The 26,382-nt window shown below is 40.8% G+C and overlaps 1 protein-coding gene across 1 annotated transcript in view; it reads right to left on the bottom strand.

Moving 5' to 3' along the window:
* The window catches only part of prkaa1 (protein kinase, AMP-activated, alpha 1 catalytic subunit), a 48,394-nt gene extending 24,124 nt beyond the window's left edge, over positions 1–24,270 (bottom strand). Inside the window, exons 1-4 of the mRNA XM_061966491.1 lie at positions 24,078–24,270; positions 13,215–13,356; positions 3,530–3,623; positions 3,288–3,432 (exon numbers count right to left, since the gene is read on the bottom strand). Of these exons, the coding sequence (XP_061822475.1) occupies positions 3,288–3,432; positions 3,530–3,623; positions 13,215–13,356; positions 24,078–24,174 (478 nt within the window). The 5' untranslated portion in view covers positions 24,175–24,270. The remainder of the gene's footprint in view (positions 1–3,287; positions 3,433–3,529; positions 3,624–13,214; positions 13,357–24,077) is intronic.
* Positions 24,271–26,382: the final 2,112 nt, after the last annotated feature.

The following is a 26,382-nucleotide window of genomic DNA, read 5'->3' as shown; positions in this document are numbered from 1 at the left end:
ATATTGCGATATTTTAAGGCCATATTGCGATACACGATATATATCTCGATATTTTGCCTTAGCCTTGAATGAACATTTGATGCATATAATCACAGCAGTATGATGATTCTATGTGTTTTGATTGATTGATTGAGACTTTTATTAGTAGGTTGCACAGTGAAGTACATATTCCGTACAATTGACCACTAAATGGTAACACCCCAATAAGTTTTTCAACTTCTTTAAGTCGGGGTCCACTTAAATTGATTCATGATACAGATATATACTATCAGATATATACTATCATCATAATACAGTCATCACACAAGATAATCACATTGAATTACTTACATTATTTATAATCCAGGGTGTGGAGGGGGGCGCCTGATGTAAGTGTCAAAAAGACAGCCAAAAGAGTTTGATATGAGAATAAATCTAAAGTTAAAATATAGGGTAGAAATGCACCCATTTGCAGGAAATGTAGTCTTGATTTTCAAAATGTTCTTTCAAGGCTTGCATGTCTACATTAAAACATTCTTCTTCATACTGCATTAATATATGCTACTTTTAAACTTTCATGCAGAGAAGGAAATCACAACTAAAAAAATCACTAATTTTTTCATATGGTGTTGATGTGGAAATTTTTGCCTCTGCATTTTGATGGTGTGGACTTGTGGCACCGATTGGAGATAAGCGTCTCGACAGACGTCACAATATTTGAACAATGATGACGAAAACTGTTGTCTCTGTCGTGTCCGTGTGTCGAAAATTGTTATGCGCTTATTTTTTTATTTGATTTTGTGCGTGGCATAGACTTGCCGTGCGCAGAGGACGCTTGAGCAGGTGCGCACCTTAGCAGCTGCGCTAGCATCACAGCTAACGTTAGCCATGCCGCTACCTCGCTCTCTGCTGGGAGAGAACGTATACGTATGTGACGTATGACGTGACAGTATGTGACGTATGACGTGACAGTATGTGACGTATGACGTGACAGTATGTGACGTGTGTAAGAAGGTGCGCTCGCTGTCTGTGAGAGGAAGACACAGGAAAGAGTGAGAAGAGCCTGTCGTGTAATGCCAGCAGCTAAAAGCAACTGCGTGAGAATTGTGGATGTGTTGAAGGTGTGCTGGGAAATGCGGAACGGAAATTACGGAGCAGCAGAAAAGTGGAATGTATTATTTAAATAGGTGCGCTGGAAAACACGGACCGGAGTTTTTTTTTTTAAACTGGATCTGGATCGGCATTTTCCCATGCCTTGCCGATACGCAATATTTGGCAAATATCGGCAGCCGATCCGATACATCCCTAGTACCGTTACACCTTTAATGAAAAAAGGTCAAAAATAGACCATTCATCAGCAGTGCGCCTTATAATCCGGTGCGCCCAATGGTCCGGAAAATACGGCAGGCAAAGCAGCAGGGAGCTTCTTTCTACACGCACATGATATTTTACACAATGTTCGGAAGGACAGCTCCAGACTGGAGAAACTGATCAGGCGGGCCGGTTCTACGATCGGAATAAAACTGGACTCACTGGTGACGGTGGCAGAGAAGAGGACTGTGGAAAAACTAGTGAGCATCCTGCGTGATGCCAGTCACCCTCTGCATAGCGTTATCAGTAGCCAGAAGAGCCTGTTCAGTGCGAGACTGCTTCATCCCAAGTGCAGGGCGAATAGACTAAAAAACTCCTTTGTCCTACACGCCATTAGATTGTACAACTCCTCTCTGGGGGGGAGGTAATAGGATGAGAGGGGATGCAAAACAATAACAGTGCAATACTTTTTCATAACATGGTCACTACGGCCTAGTTCAGGGGTCTGCTACCTGCGGCTCCAGAGCCGCATGCGGCTCTTTAGTGCCACCCTACTGGCTCCCTGGAACTTTTTCAAAAATGTATGAAAAAAGAAAAAGATGTGGGTAGGGGGGAAATATATTTTTGTTTTAATAGTTGAGAGTATTTGTCGAGCGCCGTTTTGTCCTACTAATTTTGGTGATCCTTGAACTCACCGTAGTTTGTTTACATGTATAACTTTCTTCAACGATGCCAGAGAAAGACGTGTTTTATGCCACCCATTCTTTGTCTCATTTTGTCCACCAAATGTTTTATGCTGTGCGTGAATGCACAAAGGTGAACTTCGTTGATGTTATTGACTTGCGTGGAGCGCTTATCAAGCATATTTGGTCATGACTGCGAGCTAATCGATGCTAACATGCTATTTAGGCTAGCTTTATGTACGTATTGCATCATTATGCCTCACTTGTAGGTATATTTGAGCTCATTTAATTTCCTATGTCCTCTGTGTATTTAATTTATATCGACATTTCTCATGACACATTATCTGTATGTAATATTGGCTGCATTTCTGATAGTTGTTTGTGTGCCATGTTGTTCCAGACCACAGCAAACGTAACTCAACTTGTATAGATTGTTATAAATCTATTAGAAGAAGACAACCCGCCATTTCCTTTAACTTGGACACACACATCTATACCTTTGACCATTCTGAGCCAGTCATTTCAAGGAATGATCTCTCCTTCTAAGAAGCCTGCATTTGATTAATGTTTTCCGATGTCAAAATTTTTGTCAGTGAAGATTTGTGTCAGCCTCCGACATATAGTCATTTTGATAGTAGGCTAATTTAGCTAATATAGACACTTACATCATGTGTTGCCTTCATTATATCACTTATAAAAGGCTTTGTATTTTTTGCGGCTCCAGACAGATTTTTTTTTGTATTTTTGGTCCAATGTGGCTCTTTCAACGTTTTGGGTTGCCGACCCATGGCCTAGTTTCTCTTGTTATATTCCTATTTTACTGTTATATTTTTATTCTCATTGTTGCCTTTTAACTTTTATTGTAATATTTTTCTATTTTGTTTCCATTTATACCCCCATTGTTTACTTTTTAAATTCGATCTCAATTCTGTACACTGGTATTGGGGCGGTATAGCTCGGTTGGTAGAGTGGCCGTGCCAGCAACTTGAGGGTTCCAGGTTCGATCCCAGCTTCTGCCATCCTAGTCACTGCCGTTGTGTCCTTGGGCAAGACACTTTACCCGCCTGCTCCCAGTGCCACCCACACTGGTTTAAATGTAACTTAGATATTGGGTTTCACTATGTAAAGCTTTGAGTCACTAGAGAAAAGCGCTATATAAATATAATTCACTTCACTTCACACTGCTGCTGGAATTTTAATTTTCCTGAGGGAACTCCCCTGAAGGAATCAATAAAGTACTATCAATCTATCAGGTTTTCTGTGTTTCTACAGAGACCACTGTGGCGGTTTTGTAAGCAAAACAGTCCCACTCACCAAAGTCGGCGATCTTTGCATTCATGTGCGCGTCAAGCAGGACATTTTCGGGCTTGAGGTCTCGATGCACCACCATGTGCCTGTGGCAGTAATCCACCGCTGAAATAATCTGCTGGAACAGTCGACGGCTCTCCTTCTCGTCCAACTGTGCATAAAGAAAGGAAATATGAGGTGAGAAGCTTCTCTACGCGCACAAAACGTCAACGTCTCTGACAGTCGATTGATTAGAAGCCTCATATCACCTTTCCGTTCTTGCAGATGTAGTCAAAGAGCTCTCCCCCAGAGACGTACTCCATCACCATGAAGATGTCTGTAGGGGTGCTGATAACCTGATACCTGTGGACCATTAATGAGTTGCTGATTAGAATGCCGCAGCATACTTGGCCACAACATTAGGTACACCTGAGCACCCCAAGGGTCTCATTGGATGATGTCACGCTGCAGGAAAAACTTGTTAAAGGGGAACATTATCACAATTTCAGAAGGGTTAAAACCATTAAAAGTCAGTTCCCAGTGGCTTATTGTATTTTTCGAAGTTTTTTTCAAAATTTTACCCATCACGCAATATCCCTAAAAAAAGCTTCAAAGTGCCTGATTTTAACCATCGTTATATACACCCGTCCATTTTCCTGTGACGTCACATAGTGAAGCCAATACAAACAAACATGGCGCATAGAACAGCAAGGTATAGCGACATTAGCTCGGATTCAGACTCGGATTTCAGAGGCTTAAGCGATTCAACAGATTACGCATGTATTGAAACGGATGGTTGTAGTGTGGAGGCAGGTAGCGAAAACGAAATTGAAGAAGAAACTGAAGCTATTGAGCCATATCGGTTTGAACCGTATGCAAGCGAAACCGACGAAAACGGCACAACAGCCAGTGAGGACGAATTCGGCGATCGCCTTCTAACCATTGGTATGTGTTTGTTTGGCATTAAAGGAAACTAACAACTATGAACTAGGTTTACAGCATATGAAATACATTTGGCAACAACATGCACTTTGAGAGTGCAGACAGCCCAATTTTCATCAATTAATATATTCTGTAGACATACCCTCAATCGCTCTCTTTTCCTGAATGCTGATCTGTCCAGTTTTGGAGTTGATGTCAGCAGGCCAGGGAAGCTAGGGTTGATATTCTTCTTTTGATCATCTTCGGTGGCATAAGGGACGGTGTGAGCCAAGACATCCAGGGGGTTTAGCTCGCTCGTCTGCGGGAACAAACTGCCGCCATTGCTTGCCGTGCTACCGAGGTCCTTTGTCCGTGAATTGCTCACACACTCCGGCAGATTCAATGGGGGTCTGGCGGCAGATTTCTTTGACTTTATCGTTGGAAATGCATCTGCTTTGAGTGTCGCAGGATATCCACACATTCTTGCCATCTCTGTCGTAGCATAGCTTTCGTCGGTAAAGTGGGCGGAACAAACGTCCAATTTCTTGCCACTTTCTCATCTTTGGGCCACTGGTGCAACTTGAATCCGTCCCTGTTCGTGTTGTTACACCCTCCGACAACACACCGACGAGGCATGATGTCTCCAAGGTACGGAAAACAGTCGAAAAAACGGAAAATAACAGAGCTGATTTGACTCGGTGTTTGTAATGTGTTTGAGAAAATGGCGGATTGCTTCCCGATGTGACGTCACATTGTGACGTCATCGCTCCGAGAGCGAATAATAGAAAGGCGTTTAATTCGCCAAAATTCACCCATTTTGAGTTCGGAAATCGGTAAAAAAAAAAAAAAAAAGGTATTTTTTCTGCAACATCAAGGTATATATTGACGCTTACATAGGTCTGGTGATAATGTCCCCCTTTAAAGTGAAGCAGAGTTGGCTTTGTTTATGCTGGCTGGAGACACTCTGAACTCTGGCCCAGTGTTTAATGCGCCCAGCCGAAGATGGGATCTCCCGCACACAAAAGGAGTTTACATTCTTGTGCAGGAATGACAGCACGTAGCTGGTATTTCAGCAATCTGTCAGGCTGCGCGCTGGGCGTCATCCACTGTGGCTTCAGACCAGGCCTGGGCAATTATTTTGACTCCGGGGCCAAATTTAGAGAAAAAAAATGTGTCTGGGGTATATCTATTTTTAGGAACACTAATACAAAACCTCACAATAATGTCTGATTCAATGCTAAAAACGTTGTGACAGACCGCTTTAAAAAACGGAATGGAATTTTACTTTTTTTTTACCGAATGAGACACTCAGAATGTACATGAAAATAAAAAAATGTAGGATTTACAATATTAACTATGAACGGTAAAACACTGAATATTGACAACATATGAATGTCACCCCCCCTCTCGATCGACATATTTTAAAATCAAGCGAAACGCAACAAAAATGCAACAAATTTACCAAAATATGAACGCAAACGAGGGCTGGGTGATGTATCGAATATACTCGATATATCACGGGTTTGTCTCTGTGCGATATAGAAAATGACTATATCGTGATATTCGAGTATACGTTCTCACGCAGTTGCTTTTAGCTGCGGGCATTACACTCCAGGCTTGTCTCACTCTTTCTTGTCTCTCCTTCTCACAGAGACATAAAACAAGAGCACCTTCTTACATACGTCACATGCTGTCGCGCGTGCAACGTCATACGCTCTCGTGGAGCAGAGAGGTAGCGGCATGGTAAAGTTGGCTGTGATGCTAGCGGAGTGGTGCGAGTGGTAATACGAGAGAGAGAAGGTGCGAATCCGGTAACAAATGAAGGAAGAATTAATACCCAAGAAAAACAGCAGGGAGTCCATCTTCTGGCGGTGGTTTGGCTTAAAGCGGGAAGATGTTGAACAGACAACCGTAATATGTCAAGTATGCAGCAAAAGCGTTACTACAAAAAGTAGCATCACTGCTAATTTGTAGTATCATTTGAAAAGTCACCCGCTAGAGAGTGAAGAGTGCTTGAAACTTTGTATGTCAACATCTCCGTTCGGTGCCACACCCACAAAATGCCCAAGCAATAATTTCCAGATCAACACAGTATGAAAAAAATAGTCATACACTATTTGATTTCCTATTATGCAGCTCATTTTTATTTGACAGTAATATAAATATTTTCTGTGACATCATGCACATAAGTGCACTTTATTTGTAGTGGCGTTCTGTACAAAAAGTGCACTTTAATTTAGTGTTTTGATATGTCATCATGCAAAAAAGTGCACTTATAGTTTGTTTTAAAATGTCTCTGACAATCTTGCACTTTCTGTTTTGGAAATGACATGAATGTTTGTGCCACTGCTTAATAACTGTTTAATAAATACACTTTTGGTCAATTGACTTAGTTGTGATTTCCCTCTCTGCATGAAAGTTTAAAATGAGCATATATTAATGCAGTATGAAGAAGAATGTTTTAATGTAGACACATAGAATCATCATACTGCTGTGATTATATGCATCAAGTGTTCATTCAAGGCCTAAAACTATTGAGATATTAATAAAAGGCCATATCGCCCAGCCTTCATTTGAACAATAACATTGTTTTGAAATGTATGATGATACAATAGTTTGTTTTATTATTAGATATGATTAAAGTGTAACTATATGTAAGTAGGGCTGGGCGATATTGTCTTTTTTTTAATATCGCGATATTTTAAGGCCATATCGCGATACACGATATATATCTCGATATTTTTGCCTTAGCCTTGAATGAACACTTGATGCATATAATCACAGCAGTATGATGATTCTATGTGTCTACATTAAAACATTCTTCTTCATACTGCATTAATATATGCTACTTTTAAACTTTCATGCAGAGAAGGAAATCACAACTAAAAAAAATCACTATTTTTTTTTTTATACGGTGTTGATCTGGAAATGTTTGCCTCTGCATTTTGATGGTGTGGACGTGTGGCACCAAACGGAGATATTGACGTGCGGAGTAAGCCCTCTTCATTGTCTAGCGGGTGACTTTTCAAATGATGCTACATATTAGCAGTGTAGCCGAGTGTCCTGGGTTCGCCTATACCAGGGGTCGGCAACCCGCGGCTCTTTGATCACTCTGATGCGGCTCAGCAGCTTACTTGCTGAACCCCCCAATTTTCCCCTGAGACTTCCGGATTTCAGTGCCTCTCGCGGAAAACTCCCGGGATTAATATTCACCGATTTTCACCCTTACAGCTATAATAAGGGAGTGCCATGATGGTACAACATTTGACGCTCTCTGCAATCTGTATTAACAGCGTGCCAACCCAACACTTGTTATACAATATACATCTTCTGCTTGCACACATACGTGACAGCAAGGCATACTTTGTCAACAGCCACACAGGTTACACTGACGGTGACCATATAAAACAACTTTAACACTCTTACTAATAATGCGCCACACTTTGAACCAAAACCAAACAAGAATGACAAACACATTTCGGGAGAACATCTGCACCTTAACACAACAGAACAAACACCCAGAATCCCATGCAGCCCTGACTCTTCCGGGCTACGTTATACACCCCTGCTACCACAAAACCCCGCCCCCACCCCAACCCTGCTCCCTCACACATCACCCCCCTCCCCTCTGTGCGTCGGTTGAGGTGGGCGGGGTTTGGTAGCGGGGGTGTATAATGTATCCCGGAAGAGTTAGGGCTGCATGGGATTCTGGGTATTTGTCCTGTTGTGTTTATGTTGTGTTACTGTGCAGATGTTCTCCCGAAATGTGTTTGTCATTCTTGTTTGGTGTGGGTTCACAGTGTGGCGCATTATTAGTAAGAGTCTTATAGTTTTTTTTTTATACCGCCACCGTCAGTGTAACCTGTGTGGTTGTTGACCAAGTATGCCTTGCTGTCACCTACGTGAGCAAGCGGGAACACCATACAACGTGTAACTGATCAGGCACGCTGGTTGTAGTGGGTGCTATATCCTGTACCATCACGGCACGCATGACGCTGACAAGCGCCATTCATTTAAAACCCGCGTGCCGCACCAGCCTTCAAATTCCATATAAAGGTGTGGGCAGCGTGTCTGAAACCCCTGGTTTGTGTATAGCACAAAGCAAAAATAAAACTTTGTATGCAGTGTTATTTCATTTAAAATTTCAAAAAAAATTTGCGGCTCCCATTGTTTTCTATAATTTGCGAAACTGGTCAAAATGGCTCTTTGACTGGTAAAGGTTGCCGACCCCTGGCCTATACAGTGTAATCATCTAATAAAATAGTAAACGGGAGACATTAGAGCAGGTTCGGTAGCCACCGCTTCTATAATGTCAACATCACACACCTTCCACAAACACACACACCCTATGTCACAGTCCTACGGCAATAACTCTGGAGGGACAAAACTCCCACTCCTTACCGAACACACTCCGGTAACTTGGGACACCCTGAACTGTTTGTTACAGCAGTAATGCTACTTTTTATAGCAACGCTTCTGCCCCACACTTGACAAATTACGGTTGTCTGTTCGACATATTCCCACTTGAAGCCAAACCACCGCCAGACGATGGACCCCCTGCTGTTTGGGAATTAATTATTCCTTCATTTGTTACCAGATACGCACCTTCTTTCTCTCGTATTACCGCTAGCATCACAGCTAATGTTAGCCATGCTGCTACCTCTCTGCTCGGGAAGGACGTATACGTATGTGACGTATGTCGTGACAGTATGTGATATGTGTTAGAAGGTGCGCTTGTCTGTCTGTGAGAAGGAGAGACAGGAAAGTGCGAGGAGAGCCTGTATTGTAATGCCCGCAGCTAAAAGCAACTGCGTGAGAACGTATACTCGATATCACGATATAGTCATTTTCTATATCGCACAGAGACAAACCCGCGATATATCGCGTATATCGATATATCGCCCAGCCCTATATGTAAGTGTACGCAGTACACTTTTATTTGTAAAACATTTATTAAGAAAAGATAAGGTACTTTATTTACACATTATTTGCACGCTTTTGGGGGCCACGCAAATTGATGGGGCGGGCCAGATCTGGCCCCCGGACCTTGAGTTTGACAACTGTGATGTCGACCAGTGTTTTTCAACCTTTTTTGAGCCAAGGCACATTTTTTTCATTGAAAAAATTCTGAGGCACACAATCATTAAAAAATGAAACTCAGCAGCCGATGTTGACCGTACAAAGTCGTTGTCGCAAGTGTTGGATATGACTTTAAACCATAACCAAACATGCATCACTATAGCTCTTGTCTCAAAGTAGGTGTACTGTCACGACCTGTCACATCACACTGACTTATTTTAAGGTTTTTGGTGTTTTCCTGTGTGTAGTGTTTTAGTTATTGTCTTGCGCTCCTATTTTGGTGGCTTTTCCCGTTTTATTGGTGTTTTCCTGTAGCAGTTTCATGTCTTCCTTGAACGCTATTCTCTGCATCTGCTTTGTTTTAGCAATCAAGAATATTCAAGTTGTTGCTATCTTTCTTTGTGGGGACATTGATGATTGTCATGTCATGTTCGTATGTACTTTGTGGACGCTCCACACGCTGTAAGTCTTTGCTGTCGTCCAGCATTCTGTTTTTGTTTACTTTGTAGCCAGTTCAGTTTTAGTTTCGTTCTGCATAGCCTTCCCTAAGCTTCAATGCCTTAATTTTCTTATGGGCACTCACCTTTTGTTTATTTTTGTTTTAAGCATTAGACACCATTTTTACCTGAACGCTGCCTCCCGCCGTTTCCGACATCTACGATGCAATTAGTTACCTGCTGCCACCTACTGATATGGAAGAGTATAACATGGTAAGTCTGCCGATCTCCAGACAGCACAGACACTTAACAACAACACATTATTTGCGGATTACTGGTTTGCAAAAAATATTTTTAACCCAAATACCGTATTTTCCGCACTATAAGGCGCACCTAAAAACCACAAATTTTCTCAAAAGCTGACAGTGCGCCTTATAACCCGGTGCGCTTTATATATGGATAAATATTAAGATTCATTTTCATAAAGTTTCGGTCTCGCAACTTCGGTAAACAGCCGCCATCTTTTTTCCCCGTAGAAGAAGCGCGCGGTGCATGCTGGGATATGTGACGTTTCATTTCCATTTGTGTGTTTATGTAAAGACCCCAAAATGGCTCCTATTAAGTGTGTTGTCTGTCTAATTATAAATAATGCAGACGAGGCGTGTTAACTGAGTTCTCAACGTTTACTCACAGCGTGCTCATAACCACATTCGAACTCCCAGCATACAACAACGCTTCTCAGGGCTACCGCGCATGCTCGTCACTATCGTTGCATGCTGGGTAGTGTAGTTGTTATATTTGCTAGCTCATAACATCACATTAAGAGACACGCTTACGCGCTTAATTCAATACTCGCCGTCATTCCGGGTGGATTGACAAAAGACCTCCAGCCGCTGGATATTGGTGTCAACAGGGCATTCGAAGCTAGACTGCTAACTGCGTGGGAACAATGGATGACAGAAGGCGAACACACGTGACGTTCACCAAGACAGGGAGGCAGGGAGACAGCGCCAGACGACATTTTGGATCCCACATTCGCCCAACTTTTCAATTCGGACAACGAAGGAGAATAATTCGAGGGATTTATGAATGAAGAATAACTTCAGAAAGTGAGCGTTATGTTTATTTTGTGTGTTGTGACATTAACGTTCGAGCAACATTATGTTGCTATTGCTCTGCACTATTTTGAATTTTACTATGTTTGTGATTGCACATTTGCGTACATTTTGGGAGTGAACAGAGTTGTTAGAACGCTGGTTTTTAATATATTATTAAAGTTTGACTGACCTGACTGTTTTTTTTGACATTCCTTTAGCGCAGTTAGATGCGGCTTACAACACCGGGCGGCTTATAGGTGGACAAAGTTTTGAAATATGCCGTTCATTGAAGGCGCGGCTTTTAACCCAGGGCGCCTTATGGTGCGGAAAATACGGTAGGTGAAATTAGATTATCTCCCATGGCACACCAGACTGTATCTCGCGGCACACTAGTTGTAGACAAAAGCTCTAAGTCTGTGCATACCTGTCAACTTTTGAAATCAGAAAAACCTAGTAGCCAGGGTCCAGGACAAAGTCCTGGTGGGGGGTTCCTTCGCCCCCCGACGCAAAATGATTATTAGCATTCAGACAGGTTAAAATGTTGCTAAAACCATCACTTTTCTATCAGTCACAGTGACTTTTCAAAACAAAAATATTACAGCAAAAATCATATGGGTTGATTGACATGTTTATTCTGTAAGCTAACTTCAATAGTTTGAAATGATTTTGACAGTTAATGCCAGTTATCCTGTCAACCTTTCACAAGACTTCAATTTGTTAATTGAAAGTATAAACAGTATAAACACTTTTTACAGTAAACAAATGGTAAAACAGTACTAAACAATTCCATTAAAAAAAAAAATTTGTGTCATTATTAACTTTCTGTCCAAGCTTGTATAATCTACTGCCTTGTTCAATTGTAAAAAATATTCTGTGCCTAAAATTCACATTTCTATCACAATTATCATACTGTAAACATGGTAAGCTAACTTCATTAAAATTAATAGTCCTGTCAATAGCATGGAATTACAATTCAAATGTAGTTTTTTTGTAAGTCTTTCAAAAGAATTCAAAATATGAAAAATTAATGAAAATTAATTTAAGCCATCAGACACTTGAAAAGTGGCACATCACATCGCTAATGTAATCATTTTAACTTTTCAACAGAAATAGCACTGCAAAAATGTTAAGGACATACTTGAGTATTTTGGTAGTTATACTGTCAACATTTAACAAGATTTCTTCAACTTGGACTTGAAAGCTTAAATAGTATAAACACTTTTAACAGTACAACAGTACTAAACAATTCCAATAGATAACATTGGTGTCATTACCTTTTTGTTTGCTCAATTATTGCCTCCGTAAATAAAACTTCGGCATTTATCACATCCAAAGAATCTGTTTGGGCGACGAAAAACGTTGAAAGTTTTCCACTTGTATCGCTAGCAACGGCATTAGACTTGTGTTTTTTTGTCCCAACGTGGTCTTTTACATCGCTAATTCCTCCGTGTCCGATCGAAAAATCTTGTCTGCACAAGGTGCAATTCGCGTAGTTTTCACCCTTTTTGGAACGGATAATTATTCCCGGATAGGCTTTTGAATATTCTTCACGGAATGACTGCAGTTTTCTTTTCGGTTTAAGACTCGTATGCGATTTTTCTCCGGCTGATTCCATGATCGTTCGCTCGTTTGGAAACAATGGCCTCGTGCTTGGCAGCGGTGCTATAAATAGCCTCGCGCATGGCATTCGGAATGGCTCGATAGGAAGTTACGGGAAGCAGTGTCGATTGTCATTGTTGTTAAGCGATTTCGTGAATAAAACTTTTTAAAAAATATTTTTTTTAATTAATGAAAAACCGTATTTTTTATCACTGCAACCGTAACCCGGAATAGGTTGATGAAAACCGTACTAATTACGGGAAAACCGGAGTAGTTGGCACGTAAGTCTGTGTGCATAAAGCCAAATATTTCTTAAAGAAAATGATTGCAGATTGTTTTAATGTGTGATGCCTTGAGACAAGAATATGTTGATTGACAGTCTTAAAATAACACGTCTTCCTTCACTCGTTATTTTCGCAGTTTTATGCATTTATATGTATAAAATGTAAAAATTGCAAATCGAATCGCAATTTTGGGGAGACAAATCGCAGTTAGGTTTTTTTCTCAAAACTGTGCCTTGACAAGATAGAATACAATGCTTGCTAAAGGTGAGTGGGAACATAAACATGAAAAGACACAAAATTCTGATTTGAAGGCTATGATTCGTTTTGTGTGTTCATCGCAGGTGTAGATCAAGCACTATCAGGTGGTCAAATTATAATCATCTACTGTAGTAATATTCTATCCAATAGTGAGGGGGATGAGCCTGGAGAGGGTGATGGCACTAAAAGCCTGCCATTCAACGCTGGAAATAGCTAAGCAACAATGTGGCGACCCTGGGATTACGGTGCGGCGTGCAGCGTGTTAAATCAAGGACTTACAGTTTAATTATGTGAGGGTGCCTGAAAAGCTTGAGGTTCTGGATCTCCCGGCGGATCTTTCCCACCACGTCCAAGGTGCGGATCTTCTGCCGATTCAGGATCTTCACAGCGACTTGGTGCCTGGTCAGCTCGTGCTGGCCCACTGCGAGACAAAAGGACACGTGCGTTGGTGTAAGCCTTCAACTCATCTTCCTCAAAGCCTTCCTGCATCAATAGATTTAAACTCCCTGACTTTGTAAATATCAAAACCGACCAGATAATATTTTGTAATAAAAACAACAAAACAAAATATCAATCTAAATCACTCTAGTATCGTTTAAATACTGATATTACCAAGCCTCGAATTTCTACTTTTTAAGGTCAAAGCAAGTGTTGCCTTAAAGAGGGCTCATATTTTAGGGCACCAAGGCTGTGTCTGTCTGAGAGAAAGACAATCATTATTGACCTACAGTTAACTAAGTTATTTCACTTTACCTTTTTCTGTGTTGATTGAGCTTAGGGATGTCCCGATCCAGGTTTTTGCACTTCCGATCCGATACCGGTGTTGTTTTTGCACTTCCGATCCGATACCGATACCGATACTGACCTATCCGAGCATGTATTAAAGTTTAAAGTTATTTAGCCTACTTAGTTTTAGTTGACAGAAAAGCCGCTGCTCCTCCACATCGAGAGGAGCCAGATGAGGTGGTTCGGGCATCTGGTCAGGATGCCACCCGAACGCCTCCCTAGGGAGGTGTTTAGGGCACGTCCAACCGGTAGGAGGCCACGGGGAAGACCCAGGACACGTTGGGAAGACTATGTCTCCCGGCTGGCCTGGGAACGCCTCGGGATCCCCCGGGAAGAGCTGGACGAAGTGGCTGGGGAGAGGAAAGTCTGGGCTTCCCTGCTTAGGCTGCTGCCCCCACGACCCGACCTTGGATAAGCGGAAGAAGATGGATGGATGGATATTTTTAGTTGTCAGAATCATGTTGAAAAGGGTTTTAGTACTCTTGATAACAACTAGTCAGCTGAATTAGGGAAGTTTGAATAATACACAATGGTTGGTAACAAGAAACTGACCTGTTTATTCAAGGATAAACACAAAATAGACAAAATTATACATGACAAACAGAAATGGCATCATTGAACTAGGGCTGGGCGATATGGCCTTTTTTTAATATTGCGATATTTTAAGGCCATATTGCGATACACGATATATATCTCGATATTTTGCCTTAGCCTTGAATGAACACTTGATGCATATAATCACAGCAGTATGATGATTCTATGTGTCTACATTAAAACATTCTTCTTCATACTGCATTAATATATGCTACTTTTAAACTTTCATACAGAGAAGGAAATCACAAGAAAAAAAAATCACTATTTTTTTCATACGGTGTTGATCTGGAAATGTTTGCCTCGGCATTTTGATGGTGTGGACGTCTGGCACCGAATGGAGATAAGCGTCTCGACAGACGTTACAATATTTGAACAATGACGACGAAAACTGTTTTCTCTGGCACATCCGTGTGTCGAAAATTGTTATGCACTTATTTTTTATTTGATTTTGTGCGTGGCATAGATTTGCCGTGCGCAGAGGACGCTTGAGCAGTGCGCAATTGCACAGGCGCGCACTTTAGAGGGAATGTTGCTCGCACGGCAGCGCTAGCATCACAGCTAACTTTAGCCATGCTGCTACGTCTCTGCTCGGGGAGGACGTATACGTATGTGACGTATGACGTGACAGTATGTGACGTGTGTAAGAAGGTGTGCTTGCGGTCTGTGAGAAGCAGAGACAGGAAAGAGTGAGAAGAGCCTGTAGTGTAATGCCAGCAGCTAAAAGCAACTGCGTGAGAATCCACAGACCTGTGGATGTGTCGAAGGTGTGCTGGAAAATGCGGAACGGAAATTAGGGAGCAGCAGAAAAGTGGAATGTATTATTTAAGTCGGTGCGTTGGAAAACACGGACCGGAGTTTTTTTTTAAACTGGATCTGGATCGGCATTTTCCCATGCCTTGCCGATACGCATTTTTTGGCAAATATCGGCGGCTGATCCGATCCAAATATCGGATCGGGACATCCCTAATTGAGCTATGTTGAAGCAGCAAAAAAACGACACATGTTAAATGAAGAGTTTCCTGAAGCTGTCTCTGATAGTTGATATAATAATGTAACTGCATCATAAAGCCTACATGAACTCCATGGTGTTCAGGGATGAATAGTCTCTCCTATTGCTATTGTACTATTTTTTTTCAGCTATAGTTACATTAATCATTAGTAATGTAGCAGCCTAGTTTTGAATGGCAGGGTCCCTGCTATCACATGTTGATAAAAATATAACATTTACATAATAAAAATCAACTACAGGCTTCCCAAATGCTGTAATAAATTAAGCATGATGAGTTGAACATATGTCAGCATGTGGCATAATAATGACATACTTAGTATCTCAGGTAACTAGGACTGTTTTGTTTTTACTTTACGGAAAAAATATCGAGATATATATCGTATATCGCCATTCAGAAAATGGAGCGGAAAACACAACCAAAAATTGTAGTCTTTTTCAAGCGACGAAGCCGGCCTACTTCACCGCAGTCTGTAGTCTATTGCCCCCCAGGCTGTGGTGGCAACGACGAGGTGGAGACTTGATGGCGACAGGAGAGTTACATCGATCCTTACACTCACCCACCCCCTTGTCTGTACGCCGGAAAGACACCACCTTAACTAACAAATTTTCGGGGGAAACACTGCATGTGGAGTTATGTAATTAGTTATGAAATACCTGAAAACATGTGTTATATTCTAGTTTCTTCAAAACATCCACCCTTTGCTCTGATTACTGCTTTGCACACTCTTGGCGTTCTCTCCATTTGCTTCAAGCACACCTGTGAAGTGAAAACCATTTCAGGTGACTACCTCTTCAAGCTCATCGAGAGAATGCCAAGGTGGGAAAAAAAAGGATTTTAAGTGTGCCTAATAGTCCAGGAAAATACGGTAACAAACACACAATAAAACAGTTTGCAAACCACAAAATAAAATATTAAACATGTTATTTGAATGTAAGGAAGAACAGCTGATATGACCATAAAGTGTGTTATTTTGGGTTTGGTATTGCAAATAACCTGGCTGTGGTTATAGTAAAAAATTTACTTTATTGCACCATTTCGTGCATCAAAGATTGGTTAGATGTTTTGAAGACCCTTGCAAAGGCGGATTTTTGAAAATAGTAAAAAGTACTTATTTTAAGCGTTTGAGAGTTCTTAACAACTCAGGTTTAAGGCTGCAGCTAACGATAATTTTTCTATCGATTATTTTTTTCGATTAATCTATAGATTATTTTTCCTTTTACCGATTATTTTTTTAATTTAAAATGAAGATGAAAAAATAAATGTAGGCCAGTTTTTTCAAGAGGCATGGCTTTTATTTACAAAAAAAAAAAAGTATGACCACTCAGTCAACATTGACAACATGACAAAATATTCTATAACAATGTAAACATTTAAAACTTTACATTTAACAAAATTAAAAGTAGCTTATTTGCTTTTTAATGTGCAAATATAAAAGTAAACATCCAGTGCAAATCTTAATATTCTGCAATAGTATAAGCATTTCAAAAGTAAAAGTATTGCTTATTTTGCTTTAAAATGTGCAAAAATAAAGATAAACATCCAATACAAAAAAGTGCAAAACGGAAATATTCTGTAACAGTGTAAACATTTCAACAAAAGTAAAAGTATTACTTATTTGCCAAAATGTGCAAAAATAAAGATAAACATCCAATACAAAAAAGTGCAAAATTAAATATTCTGTAACAACAGTGTAAACATTTCAACAAAAGTACAAGTATTGCTTATTTTGCTTAATAACACAACAATGTTAGTATGATTAAAGTGAAAGTTAATTGTTCGTTTGTACATAGTATATGTAACTGTTAATGTTGTAAAAGGTATTTGCACAACTAATTAACGTTAGCGTTTGTGACACGTCTTGTGCCGTGGGGTTCTTTCAGGACCGACAGACTGAACGCCAGACGGCTTTGCCAGGTTTACAATCTTTTAATTTTACACAAAGTCTTTTCTCTTCCAACTCTTTTCTCTTTCTTTCCTCGCTTTTCAGCTCCTCTTCCTCGCTCGCTCGTCGTTCTCTGGCTCTCCTCCTCTCTCGCTCCACGTCAGCTTCACTCTGGCTCCTTCCAGTCTCTCTTCCCTCTCTCTCTGCTGCTCCCCTTTTCTTCGGATCGCACACCTGGGCACGATTGCGGCGTCGCTCCCGGCGCGCCCCGCCTCGCCTCTCGCTCGCCGGCCCCGCCTCTCCACGGCGTTAAAGAGGAGCGCGTCTTTGTAAACATTCAACAGGCACCGATGACGTCGTTTCAGCCTTACTCAGGTTAGAACAACTTGACAATGTGGACTGACAGCAATGGTGGCATGCAGTTTAACGCCGTTAAGATATTTAATCGTCAGCACTACAGGTTGACAGCAAATATCGTAAAGTAACTAAAACTAAAATAATGCTATTTGGTAACAGGAGAAAAGAGCGTCATACATGGATACAAATAGACGGAGTAGATATTGAAAGGGTAAAAGAAACAAGATTTTTGGGAGTATTAATAGATGATAAAATGAACTGTAAATATCATATAAAAAAATATGCAACATAAGGCGGCAAGAAACATTTCAATAATGAACAAAGCAAAATACGTCCTGGGCCAAAAATCACTTCACTATCTCTACTGCTAGCTAGTGTTACCATATCTGAATTATTGTGTAGAAATATGGGAATTAACTAAAGATGTCCGATAATATCGGCCGATAAATGCTTTAAAATGTAATATCAGAAATTATCGGTTTCAAAAAGTAAAATGAATGACTTTTTAAAACGCCGCTGTACGGAGCGGTACATATCCGGTAAAACACGGATGTAGGGCATACTTGCCAACCCTCCCGATTTTCCCGGGAGACTCCCGAATTTCAGTGCCCCTCCCGAAAATCTCCAGGGACAACCATTCTCCCGATTTCCATATTGGGGGCGTGCCTTAAAGGCACTGCCTTTAGCGTCCTCTACAACCTGTCGTCACGTCCGCTTTTCCTCCATACAAACAGCGTGCCGGCCCATTCACATAATATATGCGGCTTTTACACACACACACAAGTGAATGCAAGGCATACTTGGTCAACAGCCATAGGGTCACAACTGAGGGTGGCCGTGTAAACAACTTTAACACTGTTACAAATATGCGCCACACTGTGAACCCACACCAAACAAGAATGACAAACACATTTCGGGAGAACATCTGCACCGTACCACAACATAAACAACAGAACAAATACCCAGAACCCCTTGCAGCTTCCCGGGAATCTACAATATACACGCCCTGCTACCCAATACCCCGCCCACCTCAACCTCCTCATGCTCTCTTAGGGAGAGAATGTCCCAAATTCCAAGCTGCTGTTTTGAGGCATGTTCAAAAAAATAATGCACTTTGTGACTCCAATAATAAATATGGCAGTGCCATGTTGGCATTTTTTTCCATAACTTGAGTTGATTTATTTTGGAAAACCTTGTTACATTGTTTAATGCATCCAGCGGGGCATCACAACAAAATTAGGCATAATAATGTGTTAATTCCACGACTGTATATATCGGTTGATATCGGAATCGGTAGTTAAGAGTTGGACAATATCGGAATATCTGCAAAAAAGCCATTATCGGACATCTCTACCTTTATTTATTGATTTAAAAATATTGAAGTTTGTTGATTTGGTAAAATTGAAAAACAACTAAAATGATGTACAAAGCAACCTATAACCTGCTACCAAATAATGTACAACAATTCTTCTCTACTAAAGAGGAGAAATATAAATATAATATATTCACTGCTGGACTCTAGAAAGAGGTTCCGCAGCCTCCGTAGCAGAACCTCCATGTTCTGTAACAGCTTCTTCCCTCAGGCCGTAAGACTCTTGAACGCAATAATCCCCTCAATTCCCCCCCCAAAATGAATTAACTCGCTGGAATATAAAGACAATATAACATACATCCATAAACGTGGATGCATATGCAAAAGTGCAACATATTTATCTGTACAGTAATCTATTTACTTATACCTGCACCTTATTGCTCTTTTATCCTGCACTACCACGAGCTAATGCAACAAAATGTCGTTCTTATCTGTTGTAGTTTCCTAATGAAGCCTTAGCTTGACGCTCCTCGACTTTCTCCTGCAACAACAAACAAATCTCCAGACGCTCTTCTTCGTTTTGCATCGTTTACTTGTCAACTTAATCATTCAAAAACGTAAAACAATAACGACGTGGGAACAAATGAACGGCAAAATAAAGCGAGTTTGTTACAGTAAGAAAGAGTCCGAAAAAGTAAAGAGTGAGGTCAAAAAACTGTGTGGCTCGATTCCACCATACCTGACTGCCATTACCCATAATACATTGTGTCTAGGGCTGCAACAACTAATTTCTGATTAAAACTGATTTTTAAAATAGTTGGCGATTAATTTAGTCATCGATTCGTTGGATCTATGCTATGCGCAGAGGCTACTTTTTCATTTTTTTTATAAACATTTATTTATAAACTGCAACATTTACAAACAGCTGAGAAACAATAATCAAAATAAGTACGGTGCCAGTATGCTGTTTTTTTCCCAATAAAATACTGGAAAGGATAGAAATGTAGTTTGTCTCTTTTATCCGATTATTAATCGATTAATCGACGTAATAATCGACAGATTAATCGATTTTCAAATTAGTTGTTAGTTGCAGCCCTAATTGTGTCCAAACCATATTACCACCATATACGCAATTAAACAGTTACGTAATCTTCACTGTATTAAAGCAGTATAAAATAGTACATCATCAAATTAGTCAGACAAATGTAATAATTACAAATACAGTGTACCTTATAATTATTCTATTATTATTTTCGTATTATGCAAATAAAGTAAATAGTCCCCTTTTGGCTGAATAAACATAAAGCACCTTCCATAAAATGTAAATGAACTTAAACAGCATTTAGGCTCGTACATCTGTACTATTAAGTTCAAATTTGAATGACAAAAAAAAGGAAGTCTATCTAATAACTAGAGATGTCCGATAATATCGGGCTGCCGATATTATCGGATGATAAATGCTTTAAAATGCAATATCGGAAATTATCGGTATCGGTTTCAAAAAGTCAAATGTTTGACTTTTCAAAAACGCCGCTGTAGAATGTGCATACTTGGTCAAGAGCTATACAGGTCACACTGAGGGTGGCCGTATAAACAACTTTAACACTGCTACAAATATGTGCCACACTGTGAACCCACACCAAACAAGAATGACAAACACATTTCGGGAGAACATCCGCACCGTAACACAACAGAACAAATACCCAGAACACCTTGCAGCACTAACTCTTCCGGGACACTACAATATACACCCCCCCCCAACTCAACCTCCTTATGTTCTCAGGGAGAGCATGTCCCAAATTCCAAGCTGCTGTTTTGAGGTATGTTACAAACAAAATAATACACTTTGTGACTTCAATAATACAAACCCCATTTCCATATGAGTTGGGAAATTGTGTTAGATGTAAATATAAACTGAATACAATGATTTGCAAATCCTTTTCAACCCATATTCAGTTGAATATGCTACAAAGACAACATTTTTAGAATTTGATGCCAGCAACACGTGACAAAGAAGTTGGGAAAGGTGGCAATAAATACTGATAAAGTTGAGGAATGCTCATCAAACACTTATTTGGAACATCCCACAGGTGAACAGGCAAATTGGGAACAGGTGGGTGCCATGATTGGGTATAAAAGTAGATTCTATGAAATGCTCAGTGATTCACAAACAAGGATGGGGCGAGGGTCACCACTTTGTCAACAAATGCCTGAGCAAATTGTTGAACAGTTTAAGAAAAACCTTTCTCAACCAGCTATTGCAAGGAATTTAGGGATTTCACCATCTACGGTCCGTAATATCATCAAAGGGTTCAGAGAATCTGGAGAAATAACTGCACGTAAGCAGCTAAGCCCGTGACCTTCGATCCCTCAGGCTGTACTGCATCAACAAGCGACATCAGTGTGTAAAGGATATCACCACATGGGCTCAGGAACACTTCAGAAACCCACTGTCAGTAACTACAGTTGGTCGCTACATCTGTAAGTGCAAGTTAAAACTCTCCTATGCAAGGCGAAAACCGTTTATCAACAACACCCAGAAACGCCGTAGGCTTCGCTGGGCCTGAGTTGTGTTCTGTGGTCTGACGAGTCCACATTTCAAATTGTTTTTGGAAACTGTGGACGTCGTGTCCTCCGGACCAAAGAGGAAAAGAACCATCCGGATTGTTATAGTCGCAAAGTTGAAAAGCCAGCATGTGTGATGGTATGGGGGTGTATTAGTGCCCAAGACATGAGTAACTTACACATCTGTGAATGTGCCATTAATGCTGAAAGGTGCATACAGGTTTTGGAGCAACATATGTTGCCATCCAAGCAACGTTACCATGGACACCCCTACTTATTTCAGCAAGACAATGCCAAGCCACGTGTTACATCAACGTGGCTTCATAGTAAAAGAATGCGGGTACTAGACTGGCCCGCCTGCAGTCCAGACCTGTCTCCCATTGAAAATGTGTGGCGCATTATGAAGCCTAAAATACCACAACGGAGACCCCCGGACTGTTGAACAACTTAAAGTTAAAGTAAAGTTAAAGTACCAATGATTGTCACACACACACTAGGTGTGGCGAAATTATTCTCTGCATTTGACCCATCACCCTTGATCACCCCCTGGGAGGTGAGGGGAGCAGTGGGCAGCAGCGGTGGCTGCGCCCAGGAATCATTTTGGTGATTTAACCCCCAATTCCAACCCTTGATGCTGAGTGCCAAGCAGGGAGGTAATGGGTCCCATTTTTATAGTCTTTGGTATGACTCGGCCGGGATTTGAACTCCCAACCTACCGATCTCAGGACGGACACTCTAACCACTAGGCCACTGAGTAGGTTATGAAGCTGTACATCAAGCAAGAATGGGAAAGAATTTCACCTGAGAAGATTAAAAAATGTGTCTCCTCAGTTCCCAAATGTTTACTGAGTGTTGTTAAAAAGAAAGGCCATGCAACACAGTGGTGAATATGCCCTTTGGCACGTGTTGCAGCCATGAAATTCTAAGTTAATTATTATTTGCAAAAAAATTTTTTTTTTGAGTTTGAACATCAAAAATGTTGTCTTTGTAGTGCATTCAATTGAATATGGGTTGAAAAGAATTTGCAAATCATTGTATTCCGTTTATATTTACATCTAACACAATTTCCCTACTCATATGGAAACGGGGTTTGTAAATATGGCATTGCCATGTTGGCATTTTTTTTTACCATAACTTGAGTTGATTTATTTTGGAAAACCTGGTTACGTTGTTTAATGCAACCAATGGGGCATTACAACAAAATTAGGCATAATAATGTGTTAATTCCACGACTGTATATATCGGTATCGGTTGATATCGGAATCGGTAATTAAGAGTTGGACAATATCAGAATATCGGCAGAAAAGCCATTATCGGACATCTCTACTTCCAGCCTTATTGAAAATAAGATATTCTTACAAAAAGAAGACAGCAAATGAACACATGTGTTTGTAAACGCTATGAAGTGGGAAAGGGGTAGGATTAAATAAGCTGTGCTTCTTCCTACTCCTTTTCGGACATGATGTAAAGTGAAAGTTGGCATTTTTTTCCATAACTTGATTTATTTTGGAAAACCTTGTTACATTGTTTAATGCATCCAGCGGGGCATCACAACAAAATTAGGCATAATAATGTGTTAATTCCAGGACTGTATATATCGGTATCGGTTGATATCGGAATCGGTAATTAAGAGTTGGACAATATCGACAAAAAAGCCATTATTGGACATTTCTACTTCCAACCTTATTGAAAATAAGATATTATTCAATTGCGTTACAAAAAGAAGACAGTAAATGAACACATGCGTTTGTAAACGCTATGAAGTGGGAAAGGGGTAGGATTAAATACTGTAAGCTGTGCTTCTTCTTACTCCTTTTCGGACATGATGTAAAGTTGGCATTTTTTTCCAAAACTTTAGTTGAATTAATTTGGAAAACCTTGTTACATTGTTTAATGCATCCAGCGGGGCATCACAACGAAATTAGGCATAATAATGTGTTAATACCACGACTGTATATATTGGTATCGGTTGATATCGGGATCGGTAATTAAGAGTTGGACAATATCGGAATATTGGCAAAAAAGCCATTATCGGACATCTCTACTTCCAACCTTATTGAAAATAAGATATTCTTACAAAAAGAAGACAGTAAATGAACACATGTGTTTGTAAACGCTATGAAGTGGGAAAGGGGTAGGATTAAATACTGTAAACTGTGCTTCTTCCTACTCCTTTTCGGACATGATGTAAAGTGAAATGATATTAAAGTGTGTGGTGTGTTACGCAGTAAGTGTGTTCATGTTCGAAATAAACTAAAGAAATAAATAAAAAAGTGTTAGATGTGAAGCTGGAGAGTTATGATAATTAGCCACGTTCTTGTTAGCGTCCATTCGGGAGCAAGCGGGTTACTTCCCGGCGGTTGTGGCGACTTGTGGCTCCCCGGCTAACGCACACACACACACCCCGCCTGCCTGGGCTAATTTCGTGTTTAAAGCGCCGTTTCTGGCCTGGCTGTAGCTGCCTTCACGCCTGAGTTACCGTGGAAAGGGGGAGGGCATGACAACAAGTAGTCTTCCTGGGTGACAAGTTAGCTAGCGAAAATAAATAAATAAATATATATATTTAGCCTCCATGCTAACTAACAGCTTCTTCCGGCCGTCTTTTCAGTTACGAGGAAAAAAGTGGCGGTTCCGACCTTTCACTTTCCCGAACGTTCCCTCGCCGAGCGTGTCGCCGAGGATGTAGTGTCCGATTTTGACTCGTCCCTCGTGCTTGCTCTTGTCCGTCGCCATGTTCCCTCCCGCGGTGGCCTGGCTGAGCTGAGCTGAGCTGAGCGCGGGCACGGATGCACTTGGAGAGCCGCCGACTAGCCTCCGAGTAGTGGGCGGGGACCTCCCGCCGGTGACGTAGCTTCAACGTAAACTACGTAGCGCGTTGCCCTCAGTGCGCCTCGGAAAGTACAACACCTAGACGATATAGCTTGGACATATGTGAAATCTTGTTGACTTTTTACGCCTTTTTAGACGCACCACGTTGACACGATTTACCAGAAAAAGCCACTAAAACATCATCACCACGGAGGTTTTATGTTCACTGTTTTAAAAAGTCAAGAATGGTGTAATTTACTGACGTTCCTGAATCACTCATGTCCCCCCTTATCTTCTGTTTACAGTCCATGTGCGCTTCCTCCTAATGTACACAATGAGCAAGCAGTAGTTGTTAATATTCTGTTTACTTATTTTTTTTGTCTTTGCAAAAGAACATAAACTATTCATAACACCCCGGGTTTGTTTATACGAAGCCACGTTTCAAAGCTTCAAAGACAATGTACTCTCTTTGTTTATGAAATAGCGGGTTTGCGAGGCCAATCTTTTCCAAATGTTTTTTTTTTATGCTGAGAAAAGTTCTTAAAATCGCCCTAAAATAAAACAAGTTCCACTCCAAACTTAATCTGGGACCGTGTCCTGTCTTAGTTGTGTCCAGTAGGTGGCAGCAGCCCTCTAGTCACTAATCAATGACGCAACAGTCGGAGAGAGGGTGGCAGATCGATCCAAATATCGACTGCATGTTGAGATCGATATTTTTCAGGTGTGTTTATTTGCACACACACACCTCCATCCATCCATCCATTTTCTACCGCTTATTCCCTTTTGGGGTCACGGGGGGCGCTGGAGCCTATTTCAGCTACAATCGGGCGGAAGACTGTTTAAGTTAAATACGTTGTATACAATCAAACTCAGAATATATTTGGTGAAAAACAAAACAATTGTGTTTATTTAGCAAAATAATTTAACACAATTGTTAATTTGACTCAATTTTATGTGATAAAAAGGGAAATACTTTTTTGGTTGAAGGGTGCCCAAACTTATTCCGACAAGGGCCGCATACAGAAAAATTTGAAGGATGCGAGGACCATTTTGACAAGTTACCCACTAATACACCCCCATACCATCACAGATACTGGCTTTTGAACTTTGCCCCTAGAACAGTCCGAATGGTTCTTTTCCTCTTTGGTCCGGAGGGCACAATATCCACAGTTTCCAAAAACTCGACCCAATGGGACAATGAGAAACCTTGGAGGGGACTGCAGATGTGGGGACCCCGTCTCCCCTGGGCGACCGGTACAATGGACGTCGAGTGGATCTAGCATAATATTGTGAGAGTCCAGTCCATAGTGGATCCAACATAATAGTGAGAGTCCAGTCCATAGTGGATCTAACATAATAGTGAGAGTCCAGTCCATAGTGGATCTAACATAATAGTGTGAGAGTCCAGTCCATAGAGGATCTAACATAATAGTGAGAGTCCAGTCCATAGTGGATCTAACATAATAGTGTGAGAGTCCAGTCCATAGTGGATGTAACATAATGGTGTGAGAGTCCAGTCCATAGAGGATCTAACATAATAGTGTGAGAGTCCAGTCCATAGTGGATCTAACATAATAGTGTGAGAGTTTAGTCCATAGTGGATCTAGCATAATAGTGTGAGAGTCCAGTCCATAGTGGATCTAACATAATAGTGTGAGAGTCCAGTCCATAGTGGATCTAACATAATAGTGTGAGAGTCCAGTCCATAGTGGATCTAACATAATAGTGAGAGTCCAGTCCATAGTGGATCTAACATAATAGTGTGAGAGTCCAGTCCGTAGAGGATCTAACATAATAGTGTGAGAGTTTAGTCCATAGTGGATCTAACATAATATTGTGAGAGTCCAGTCCATAGAGGATCTAACATAATAGTGTGAGAGTCCAGTCCATGGTGGATCTAGCATAATAGTGAGAGTCCAGTCCATAGTGGATCTAACATAATAGTGTGAGAGTTTAGTCCATAGTGGATCTAACATAATAGTGTGAGAGTTCAGTCCATAGTGGATCTAACATAATAGTGTGAGAGTCCAGTCCATAGTGGATCTAACATAATAGTGAGAGTTTAGTCCATAGTGGATCTAGCATAATAGTGTGAGAGTCCAGTCCATAGTGGATCTAACATAATAGTGTGAG

Source organism: Nerophis lumbriciformis, linkage group LG11 (assembly GCF_033978685.3).
Source record: "Nerophis lumbriciformis linkage group LG11, RoL_Nlum_v2.1, whole genome shotgun sequence".
NCBI lineage: Eukaryota > Metazoa > Chordata > Actinopteri > Syngnathiformes > Syngnathidae > Nerophis > Nerophis lumbriciformis.
The sequence above is the reverse complement of the archived record's forward strand: the minus strand, read 5'-3'. Positions and strand labels throughout refer to the sequence as shown.